We start from the raw sequence: 12,524 nt of genomic DNA, 5'->3' as shown, positions 1-12,524 counted from the left end.
CTTTTTTCAACCAACAGATGATGCTACAGCTGATAGCCGCAGGACCTACACGCTAACTGATTATTTAAAAAGTACTATTAGAATGAGGAACTACAACTTGCGGTGGATTTCAGGTAAGGATTTTTTTGGGGGAGGAGGCAGATTTTTATGCTTATGTTCATACTAATTAGGTTGTGGAGCACTTTTCTGGCACTGAGACGATATTCTTGCTTTTTAAAACCATATAGGAGAGAATCTTTTTCTACTTAAGGGTGCAAAGGGAGTTAAGCTAGACAGCTTATTTCTTTGGTATGTACTATAAAATTTAAATGTGAATTGCAACCTTCACAAAAAATGATGGACAAGTGAATGCATACCAGTGTAATAGTCATCACTTAATGCTTTTTAAACTTAGAAATGCTTATTTAGTATTTGTATAAACTTGAATCTTAAATTTTTATTGCATAATTTTTAACTTACAAAGATGTTTAATAGCAACTTGAAATATTGATCTGGTCATTTTCTCTCTTTAGACCACGAATATCTCTACAGACAAGAAAATAATATCTTGCTATTCAATGCTGACCATGGAAACAGCTCCACTTTCTTGGAGAACAGTACATTTGTATGTTTAATCACATAATTAATTCAGACTTTAAGGAAATTCTGGGGATTTTTTTCATAACCTTTTAAATTCTGAGTACTATCTTTTCATGCTGTTGGACTCTCTCTGCAGCATATGGCACAGTGGATCTTTCTCTCCTTCTTGGAATGTTCCCTGCCTTGGCTACTTTTTAGTCTCCTTTGACGATTCCTCCTCCTCTGCCCATACTCCTAAATGTAAGTGTCCTCAGGGCTCTGTCTTCATTGCTGGCCCCTCTCCTCACTTTGCATGCTCTTCTTCAGTAAATTCCATGCCCTTCCACAACCTCAGCATTCTCTTTCTGGCCTTGATTCTCCAGTATACACGTTTAACACTAACCTCCTCTCATGATCTAAACCTCTATTTCTAATTGCTTGCTTGCTTCTGCATATGAATGGTCTGCAGGCATTTTAAACTCAGTACCCCAAACTAAACTAGTTATTTCCCCTTCACTCTCCTAGCAAACTGAAAGCATCCTGTTCCTCTCCTGAGTTCCCTATCTTGGTAAATAGTGCTCTCCTACAAGTCAATCCTCCTTGACTCCTCCCCATATTTAGCTAATCAACAAAACCTCTCAAGTGTCTCTCAGATTTCAATTTCACTGTAGAGTCCTGGTTCAAGGCTTGTTTCATCTTGTGATAGTGAGTATTCTAATTTGTGTCCCTATCTCCATACCGTAAACCAGATCACTGCATTGCCCACATCCAGAGCTGAGACCACCCCTCTCATCTCATCTCAGTTACTGCGTCACCAGAGCACCTTTGTAAAAAAAACAGATAAGATTCTAGCAAATCCATATGCAAAAATAGTCATATTTCTGCTTCTTATATTTAAGTCCCAGCTATTTTTAGAATTTTATGTCCTCTTAGCTTATACTTCATCTGATATACCATATACTGTATTCAGGTTACACCTAACCTTTAGACAGTCTTTAAATATGCATACACTTTTTGCTTATGCTGTTCCCCCTACCAAGAAAGTTCTCTGTTTCTGATCCCCACCCTCACAGCTGTCTTTTCTTGGTTAAAATTAATCCTTCCCTCCCTTGTTCTCTAACCCTGATCACCATCCACCTTTCATCATGGTCATTGGTGTGGGGGAATGTGCCATCTTTTCCAGATTGGAAGCTCTCAAGGCACAAGCCACATATCTAGAGTAATACCCTCTACATAGTAACTGCTCGATAAATGGCAGTTAAATGAAATTGTTTAATTGTTCTCTTTTCTACTTGATTGACAGGATCAATTTGGACATTCTATAAATGATTATTCAGTGTCTCCTGATAGACGGTTTGTTCTCTTAGAGTACAACTATGTGAAGGTAAAATAAATGTTTTCTTATTGTGACATTTAAAGAATCCTAAGAGTATGTTATATTATAACTTATTTCCAGGATATGTACATTTAAGATTGATACCTAGTAATATAGCAGGCACATAAATTTAGCCTGAAGAGGAGAAATGCTTCTCATTCATAAGTCCAAAACATGTTTTAAAAGACATTTATTTGAGTGTTTTCAAATACTAAAAAGTATAAGTAATATAATATAGATACTAAAAACATAACAAAATAGAACTTATAATTGAAAAGTAAGTTTGCATGTCTGACATGAACATCCAGTAATATAACCCCTTATTTTCTATGTCTCAGCTTTACATGTAATAAAAATCTCAGTAAGTATTTGCTTTGAAAAAAATCAAACTTGCCCTAACTGGTTTTACTCAGTGGATAGAGTGTCAGCCTGTGGACTGAAGGGTCCCAGGTCCAATTCCGGTCAAGGGTATGTACCTTGGTTGCGGGCACATCCCCGGTAAGGGGTGTAGAGGAAGCAACTGATCGATGTTTCTCTATCCCTCTCCCTTCCTCTCTGTAAAAAAAAAAATCAATAAAATATATTTTAAAAATTAAATTTCTCTTCCTTCAGAAGAGACTCTGCAAGGTGACCCAGACCACTCCCCAGCCTGCCTGTCCCACCATATACACCCCATTCTAAAGGGGAGCCCCATCCCTGTAAGAATACTCAGCTTCCCCCAGTTATCCAGCCCCATATCAAATTCTCCCACAATCATGGAAAGGTTACAGTTTGATCACACATCCTCTTCATGTTTGGGATGGCTGCAAAACACCAGTAACTTTAACCGCAGCTTTTTGGTTATTCGTGGATTTGACAACTGTATGGGAAGTATAGGAAGTTGTGAGACATAAGAAAAACTAAAAACCTGTAGAGATATCCTGCATTGAAAAGAAATACCAAGCTGGGGATCCCTACCTCTGCTTGTTTTCTAGAATAAATGATAAATATTAGTATAAATACCTTATCTAAAACACCAATGCTGCTGTACTCGGGCCAAGCAAACCATCCCATATTCCGTTTCCTATTTTGGGACGGTGACTCCCAATCATAATATTTACCCTGGATTCACTGTGCTGGGCTCCATTTCCTGGACATGAAGACTAGATGACTGTGTTTTGCTAAACTTATCAACTATGAGCAAATCAGAATCCTATGCCAACTTTAGCACATCTGTTCCCTATTAATGGATTATTGTTTGTTTAATTCAGTGGTTCGTACTGCTGTCTATGTATTAAAATCACTTGAGTTTTACAAAATTCTCAGTGTCCAAGTTAAATCCTCAAATCAATGAATTGAAGTCTCTAGAGTGAAGCCAGCATCACTATTATTTTTTGCAATCTGTAGATTATTCTAATCAGCAACCAAGGTTGAGAACCACTGAATAACATTGGTCCATGTTAAAGACTAACATATAAAGACTGTGAGGTTAAGATAGAAATGGAATAGTAACTGCCAACTCAATTTACTATGTAGCCAAGTTGAGCAGGTGCAATTTGGAGTTTTCTTATGGATGTATTCCCTTGTGGACCTTAGCTGGACAACCCTCATTGGTAATTTGTATTTGTCATGTTACTGGAATATACATGTATATTTAACTGCTTTTGCTATTTTCACTCTGTTCCTTCCTCCAACCATCCATGCTTTTCAGGCAGTATCCAAAGAGCTCCTTTTAAGTCAGATTATGGCATGCTTATGCTTAAATCCTCATTATCATTGGCTTCCAATCACCTTCAGAGTAGCTCAAATGCTAACACAGCATCCTCAGAAGCCTGTGTGATTGGACTCCATTCTGCCTGTCAGAACCCATCTCCTACCACTTTCTGCATTCACCATGGTTGGCCAGTGCTTTTCCTGTGTGCCCCTTAGAATGACCTGGGAGGTTTTTAAAAATACAGATGCAAGCAACCTACCCCTCACCAATGATCCTCACATACCCATAGGTGGGCCCAGGCATGGATAGATTTAAGGACTCCCAGGTGACCCAATGATCCAAAGTTAAGAACCTTTAAATACACAGCTTTTTATTTTAATCGAACATTACTTTCATTTCTACCTATGGGCCAATGCATTTGCTATTGCTTTCTTCTGTAACTTTCTTTCCCCAATCATCAACTGGCTCTCCCTTTTTACTAATTCAGGTCCAGGCTGGTTTGGATCACTCTGTCTAACATTGCCCTCTGTCACTCTGTTCCCCCACAATGCACCATTTACTCTCTAACATGTTAGCTTATTTTACTTTCTTCATAAATTTATTGCAAAACACTAAAATATAAGATTATTAAAAGTAGAGAACTATATCTTCTTTTTTTTTTTTTTTCTCAAGTCAAAGCCCAATTTTATTTACACTCATCCTAAAGCACACGATCTGGGGCTAGAGGACAGATCCAAGGGGAGAGGAGGTTGAGGCCACAGAGGACAGTGACAGGGTGCAGGAGAAGAAAGGGACACAGCGAGAATGGATGGGCCCCTCTCGGAGTGTTCTCCATGGGCTCCCATGTATCCCTGGGCAGAGGCAGAGGTGCAGTCTCATTCAGGATTTGGATTTGGATACAGCAAATCCGATGAGTCCAGCCAGTCCCGCCACACCCAGGGCCATGCCTCCAACAATGGCCATGCCCACCAGTCCATCTTTCTTCTTGGCCTTGTCAATGAGCCGTTCCAGTTCTTTGGCCTGGTTGTTCTGGGGTTCTGTCTGCAGCAGCCCTCACACATACTTTAGGGCCTTTTCATAGTCCTCGAGCCAGCAGTTCCCCATAGCCCGGTAGAAGACATAATCCTGCTGCTCCTCTTTGCTCCCTTTGAGCAACAGCTCCTCCAGCAGTGCAATGCCTTTACGGATGTCATCGTTGTACTTGCTTCGCACCAAGCACCAGGCATACTCAAACTGCGTGCTCTTGACACCGAGCCTGCTGCCTTCTCAGACTGAAATTCCTTTTCAAACTTCAGCAGGTCGTCCACAGACACCAGCTCATGTAGCACGGCCTCCATGGCCGCCGGCCCCGCAATCCTCACACCTCCGACGTTACTGTGCCACCAACTCCATGGCCCACTGGCAGGAGGGGAGAACCACTTCGAGAACTATATCTTCTATTTCACTTCCCAGAGTATGCAATAGAGTTTTCTGTGCAGCATAAATTTTGTGACTAACCAATGCTCAAGGAATCTATCCGGAACAACAAAGAAAATTAGTCTAATGTTATTCCATTTCCTTGAAAGGTCTGCTATGCAGTGTTCTTTAGATCCTACTCCATGGCTTCTCCATGACTGAGTTAGTGCTTCCAGAAAGATCAGTTATTACTTCTAAGATATTTTTAAGAAGTAATGATCACTCCTAAGTAGCTATAAAAATTCAGTGAATACATAAATAAATAAGTGCCATACAGCCTGGTATGGATGTCCTCCTATCATCGTTACCCATTGCCCAATGTGCTAGAGACAGCAGCCTCATCTAGCACACATTGACAATCCCAGGAGCCCTGCTAAGCACTTCACCTGCATTCTCATACACATGAGATTATTGTCGTCATTTTGGATATTTTCATAAAGAGAAAATGGAAGCTTAGAGAGAAACTTGTCCGCTGTTAAACCTTAGAGATTTATCTTAGTCCATTCAAGTGGCTGTAACAGAATCCCACAGACTGGATGGCTTAACCACAGAAATTTATTTCTCACTGAGAAGTCAAAATCAAGGTGCCGGCAGACTCAGTGTCTGGAGAGGTGCTGCTTTCTGGATCATAATTGGCCATCTTCTCTGGGTATCCTCACATGGTGGTCAGGGCGAAGAATCTCTCTGGAGTCTCTTATAAGGGAACTAATGTATTCATGAGGGCTCCACCCTCTTGAGCTAATTTTAGTCACCACCCAAAGGCCCCACCTCCAAATATCATCACATTGGGGACTTCAACATATGATTTAGGGATAGGAGGTATAAATATTCAGTCTATAGAAAGACTTGAATCCAGGTTAGAAGACTCCAGGATCTTTCCTATCTCTGTGCTTCAATTTTTCTCTGCTACAATGCTTTCATTTACCTCGTGTCTGTGTGAACGTCCTCTGCCACTGAAACTCGGTCCAAGAATCACCTTTCTGTAGGGCTTTTTCTCTCCCCAAGGCCCAACTTATGATTTCTGCCTCTCCCTACCCATCTCCATTTAATCTCTTGTGATTCTTTTCTTGTATCCACTTGTTCATGTCCCCCATTCGACTATGAACTCTTCAGAGAGAGGGAGCCTGTTTTATCTAATAATGCTTCACAGGGGATAGTTGCCAATGTTTATATCCTAAATAGATGAGTCTGTTCCAAAAGATGAAGTGAACATTCCAAATATGTTGGGTGTCCTTTCAAAATCTGGGATGGATCTGTCATCCTGAAATGATCTCAAACCTTCTTAAATCTCTGTGTTGTTAGCCTGCACCACACCTTTTGGCTCTAGCAAGTATTATACTCAGAGGTTTCCCAGAAACAAGCCTGGGGTGTGTCAAATTAATCCAGGATTCAAAAAGGAATGTAGAACTTGCAAAAAGTAGGGACTTAATAAATATTTGTTGACATAAGAGGCTAGGGGGTGATAAATGATAAGAAGGAAATAATATTCAAGGTTAGGAACTCTGGCTTGAGTCTCAGCTCTGCCGTATACAGCTGGGTTCTTAGGGTAACTTATTCCATATCTATTTCATCCTTATAGGTAAAATCTGACTTTCTTTTAGTTGTGTTTCTTCCTTGAATACATACTATGTGGTTCCACTAGACCAGTGGTTCTCAACCTTTCTAATGTTGCGACCCTTTAATACAGTTCCTCATGTTGTGGTGACCCCCAACCATAAAATTATTTTCATTGCTACTTCATAACTGTAATTTTGCTACTGTTATGAATCATAATGTAAATATCTGTGTTTTCCAATGGTCTTAGGTGACCCTGCTAGCGATTCTCAACCTGTGACTAGACCAAGCTCTAGTATTTTAAAGGTGAATAGAACACATATTTTTTCCCTCTAGGAATATGGTAAGGAAGATGGACATTCAGATAAATATTTTTTTTAATTTACATTTGCATCCACATATAAATGTTTTTTTCATAAATATAAATCTGTAACATATATATATTTATCTTAAGTTTTTTTTCCATTTTTACTTCGGATTTTTTTCATTTTTTCTTCTTATTTTTAATAACTTGTTTTATGAGGAATTTTCCCTTTTTCTAACTTAAAATTTATTAGCAAAAAATGTTTGTAGTAGGGTCTTAAAATCTTGTAATGTCTGTAGACTGTTGCGGTATATCATTTTCCATTTTGATATTGGTCATTCATACCTTTTTTTCTCTCATACTTACTATGTTAGCATTTTTAAAAATCTTTTAAAGAACCAATTTTTGACTTTGATGAATTATCTCTATTGTGTGTTTTTTTATTTGATTACTGCTTTTACCTTTATTATTACTTTTCTTCTGATTTCTTTAGATTTGGTTTGCTTTTCATTTTTGAGCTTCTTGAGAGGGTTGTTTAAAATATTGATAGTATGTGCATTTCAATTTTAATATATATTGGTAGGTGGCTTTCAAAATATCTATAATACTTTATATTTTCATGGTCAGTGTAGGAATGTAAACATTTCTCCACATCACCTCCAGCAATAGAAGTATAGATTTTTAAAATATTTTTATTGATTTCAGAGAGGAAGGGAGAGGGAGACAGAGATAGAAACATCAATGATGAGAGAGAATCATTGATTGGCTGCCTCCTGCACACCTCACACTGGGGATTGAGCCCACAACCCAGGCATATGCCCTGACCGAAATCAAACCATGACCTCCTGATTCATAGGCTGAGCCACGCTGGCCGAGCTAGAAGTATCAGTATTTTAAATATTTTGCTAGTAAAATGGTTGAAAAGTGAAAATTTGCATTCTTCTTAAACAGGTGAACTTAACATACTGTGGTTAGTGCTGGGAATAATGTTTGCACAGGAAGTGGCACTTGAGCCCCCTGAGGTCCTGGGAAGGCCCCTTGGCAGAGGTGGTGTTAAAATTAGGTTATAGATGAAATCCAGAGGAGTTTGGACTAGATGGTCTCTAAGATTTTTTTCTAATTCCAAAATTCTAAGAATCTAAATAAAGAATTATAAGAAGAGGTAAAATTTGAGAATTATATGTTTTATTACTTTGTCTGTCATCTTGAGCTCCTATAGCAAGTGGAAAAACTATCCAGAATCACAGAAGCCTGAAATGTCTGTTTTCTTTCATAGAAATGGAGGTATTCCTACACAGCTTCATATGACATTTATGACTTAAATAAAAGGTCAGTGACTTCCTCATAAAATATATTATGCTTTTTTAGTGTAATAATTAAAAAAAAACACCTGTGATTTATTAATTTGGTAGTTATTTCCTTTTATCTTTTTTCCAGGCAGCTGATAACAGAAGAAAGAATTCCAAATGATACACAACTGATCAGATGGTCACCAGAGGGTCATAAATTGGTTAGTGAGTCTTTTTTTCTATCAGAAAAATAATGGCTCAAGTCTCTCGTATGCAGAAGCTGCTAATCTTGATGCAGAGTAGACACTTAGGAAGCCAAAACTTTAGTATCAATTATAGTATTATTGCCTAAAATGATATTTTACTAGTCTAACATAGTAAACACAATTCCTGAAAGTCTCTGAACTGCTCTTAGGAAATTGTTTATTTAATGGGAAAATGTTCAGTAAGCTCTTAAATTCTAATCTCTGTTGTGTTTTTGGTTTGTTTGGGGGTTTTTTGCACATGTTTTTATGGTTTTGGGTTGTTTTTTGTTTTTTTTTTTTTGCTGTGGTTATAGTTTATGGGTGGGTGTTTTTAAAGCATACCTGCTTTCTGCTAGTTCTATGACCTTCTTTGTGTCACTATAGATATATCTACATATTTTATAGAGCTAAGAGGATGTTAAAATTCCCAAATAATCTAAACAGGAAGATGGAATGTTACCTGTAGTTGAACTGCTCCCTCCCAGCATGCAACTGAATTCCCTTAGTCACCTCCCCCAAAAAGAAATGCAAAGCACACATCGTTCTCTAGAAGTGGTCAGTCTTCTAGGTGTTCTTATATACTTTAGCATCCAAATAGTGGTGCTTGTGAGCTTCTTCTTTTTAATATATTAGGAGTGTTCTTAAAATTAATTGGGATTGTAGCTTGTATACTGATAATTTAAGAAAATGACTCTTACTTTTGCCCAAATTGAATAACCTAAAGTAACCATTACACTTGCACAATGTTTTAAGATAAAAGAATTGATAAATATGTTCTTGATCTTCAGGATAAAATATATCATGCTATTATATGTCAATATTATTTTTAATCTTTCTAGGCATATGTTTGGAACAATGATATTTATGTTAAAAATGATCCAAATTCACCAAGTCAGAGGGTCACACATAATGGAAGAGAAGATGCAATCAGTAATGGAATAACTGACTGGGTTTATGAAGGTAGAGACGTTAAAGTATTTTTAAACCAGAAAATCTGTAAGTTTTTTTTTAAATGGTCAAACATTTCTTCAAAAGGGAAGAACTTCAGTGGCATTCAAAAAAGTTGCATTTTTTATAATGTTACCAATTTTTTTTTTTTTTTTTTTTAGCACAGCACCAGGTATATCACAGAAGAATTTCTTAGCAGTAGCTAGTGCTGCTTATGTCCTCATTGTCTCTCAATGCTCCTATTGTCTTCAGTCTACCGCTACAAAGAGCCTTTCTGTGTAGGTAGCTTTTCTGCTTTACAGATGCATAAAAGCCTGCAGATTAACATCAGGCCTACCTACCCCAGAAGTAAGCTAAGTACTCCCACAACATTCCAAAAGATTACAAAATATTGTTTGGAGGCTGGGGAGTAGCAGGGAAGAAAACACCTGTTTTTTAAAAGATTTGTGTTAATTTTCTTGGGCAAATTATAATTTCCTGATGTTAAAGATGAAAGAAATAATTAGAAAGGCTTAAGAAAATATTGGTCAAAAAACAGAACTAAAAGTGATAAAAAGGATTTATTTTCTTTTAAGATACAAAGTTTTAGGAAGTATAAAAACATTCTAGATACTTAAAAAATATTAGAAAAACTTTTTTCATGTCTATAGTTGCCAAGGTAAAAGGCATTTTGAGATGTTCAAAACAGTTCACAAAGTTGGTTCATGCTTATTAAAGACTCCTGAATTCCCATGGTTCAAAAATAAGAAACAAGGAGGAATGGATCAGACTGTCGGGCCTCAGAGGGAGGGTAGGGGAGGGTGGGAATATAGGGGAGAGATCAACCAAAGGACTTGTGCGCATGCATATGAGCCTAACCAGTGGTTAAGGACAACAGCGGGGTGGGGGCATGCGTGGGGAGGGGTGTGGGATGGGAATGGGGGGATGAGGACAAATATGTGATACCTTAATCAATAAAGAAATAAAAAAAAAAAACACAGTGAAATTTACTAAGACTAGTCTCTTAGAAATTGGAAACATCTTCAACACTTGGTGGACAGCACAGCACAGCCTCCAGGATCCCCAGTGTGAACAGCGTGAAGCCTCTTCCCAAAGCTTGACCCGACCCTTCCTCAGGAATAGCTGCGTGTACAATAAGGACACCCCTGCACTAAATAATAGTGTCAGTTGCTTATGAGTTTCTGGTGCTTTCATTATATGCTGCTACTCATCTTAATTATTATTGTACGGTATTTTATTATTTTTACTAGAGGCCCGGTGCACGAATTCGTGCACGGGTGGGGTTCCTCAGGGTGGCCTGCGGGGATCGGGCCAAAACCCACAGTCCAACACCACCTGCAGCTCCTACCTGCAGCTCCCACTCATCCGAGCGCCACTGTGCCTGCTGCGAGCTCCTGCCCAATCAGTCCAAATTGGGAGAGACTCCACAGCAGCGCTCACCAGCCCTATGCCCTGCATCTGGCGCCCTCCTGAGGGGAGTGGCCTGAGGGATCAGGCTGAAACCAGCTCTCCAACTTCCCCCGAGGGGTTCTGGATTGTGAGAGGATGCAAGCCAGGCCGAGGGACCCCACCAATGCACAATCAGGGTTGGGGAGGGATCACAGGAGGGCTCCAGAGCATTTCTGGCCCATCTCGCCCAGCAGCAAGCTAACCTACTAGTCAGAGCATCTGCCCGCTAGTGGTCAGTGCACATCATAGCGACCGGTCGACCAGTTAACTGTCTGCCCCCTGGTGGTCAGTGCATGTCATAGAGAGTGGTTGAGTGGCCTTAGTATATCATTACCGGTCACCGGATGACTGGATACTTAGCATATTTGGTTTTTATTACATAGGATTATTAATACTGTAACTACTACTACTATTATTGTTATTAAAAACAAGCATTAGGAAAAAACTTGAAGGAAGCCCCAGTAATCAGAAAAATTATTGGGAAGTTTTCTGTCATTATTTTTTCACATAGGTTTTCAATTCCTTGCTCTCTCTTTTCTCCTTCTGGCTCCCCCATGATGTGAATGTTGGTGTGCTTGAAATTGTCCCAGAGGCTCCATATACTGTTCTTCTTTGCATTCTTTTTTCTTTTTGCTGTTCTGATTGGGTGTTTTCTGCTTTCTTATCTTCCAAATCTCAGATTTGATCCTCTGCTCCATCTACTCCACTGTTGTTTCCCTGTACTGTATTCTTCATTTCAATTAGTATAGTCTTTATTTCTGACTGGCTCTCATTTATGTCTTGTATTTTTGTTTTTTATGTTTTCTGTCTCTTTGTTGAAGTCCTCACTAACTTTACCTACTTTTTCCCTAAGTTCACTGAGCAACCTTATAATCAGTGTTTTGAACTTTACATCTAGAAGATTGCTTGTCTTCATTGTGTTTAGTATTTTTCTGGAGTTTTATTCTGTTTTTTCATTTGGGACATGTTTCTTTGTCTCCTCATTTTGGCAGCCTCCCTGTGTTTGTTTCTATGTAATAGGTAGAGTTGCTATGTCTCCTGGGCTTGGTAGAGTGGCCATATGTAGTAGGTGTCCTGTAGGATCCAGTGGCATAATTTCCTTGATCACCCAAGCTAGGCACTCCAGGTGCATCCCCATGTGGGCTGTGTATACCCTCTATTGCAATTGCGACTTGATTGCTGTTGACATGTCAATGGGAGGGATTTACGCCTACACCCATTGGCTGCAAAGACTAGCTGTGCCCACTGTGGAAGATCAGCTGTGCTGGGGCCCACCCCACAGAACAGGACTTACTTGAACAGGGCTCTGGTGCCTGCTGAGTCCATTGTGGAGTGTGTCGCTTGTGGAGGTGGTTGGGTGGTGCATCAACGTGGTTTGAAGCTGCCCACTAGGTGTGCTGCCTCTGGAGCCTCCTGGGAGGTGCTGGCCAAGGTCAGCCACCATGCTTGGGACCACCAATTATGAGCTACAAAGCAATTTGCAGATGTCTGCTACTTGTACTGGACTTGAAGGTGCCCAGAAGAGGCCAAGTTGCCAACCAAGGCTGGCTATCACTAGTGCCAGGCCTGAGGCCAGGTAGCAAGAAGTACAAGACATGCCAAGGCCAGATGCTGCTTGTTTGAGAGTTTTAGGAAAGTCTGAAGCATGAGCCAA

The 12,524-nt window shown here is 39.4% G+C and overlaps 1 protein-coding gene and 1 pseudogene across 1 annotated transcript in view; one reads left to right on the top strand and one right to left on the bottom strand.

Annotated features, from left to right (window-relative positions):
* The window catches only part of DPP4 (dipeptidyl peptidase 4), an 83,909-nt gene that overhangs the window by 22,375 nt on the left and 49,010 nt on the right, over positions 1–12,524 (top strand). The window contains exons 3-8 of the mRNA XM_054723315.1: positions 18–113; positions 513–604; positions 1,862–1,942; positions 8,216–8,268; positions 8,377–8,449; positions 9,313–9,433. Of these exons, the coding sequence (XP_054579290.1) occupies positions 18–113; positions 513–604; positions 1,862–1,942; positions 8,216–8,268; positions 8,377–8,449; positions 9,313–9,433 (516 nt within the window). The remainder of the gene's footprint in view (positions 1–17; positions 114–512; positions 605–1,861; positions 1,943–8,215; positions 8,269–8,376; positions 8,450–9,312; positions 9,434–12,524) is intronic.
* LOC103283371 (mitochondrial fission 1 protein-like) lies at positions 4,404–5,037 on the bottom strand (annotated as a pseudogene).

This window comes from Eptesicus fuscus, chromosome 11 (assembly GCF_027574615.1).
Source record: "Eptesicus fuscus isolate TK198812 chromosome 11, DD_ASM_mEF_20220401, whole genome shotgun sequence".
Taxonomy (NCBI): Eukaryota; Metazoa; Chordata; class Mammalia; order Chiroptera; family Vespertilionidae; genus Eptesicus; species Eptesicus fuscus.
The sequence above is the reverse complement of the archived record's forward strand: the minus strand, read 5'-3'. Positions and strand labels throughout refer to the sequence as shown.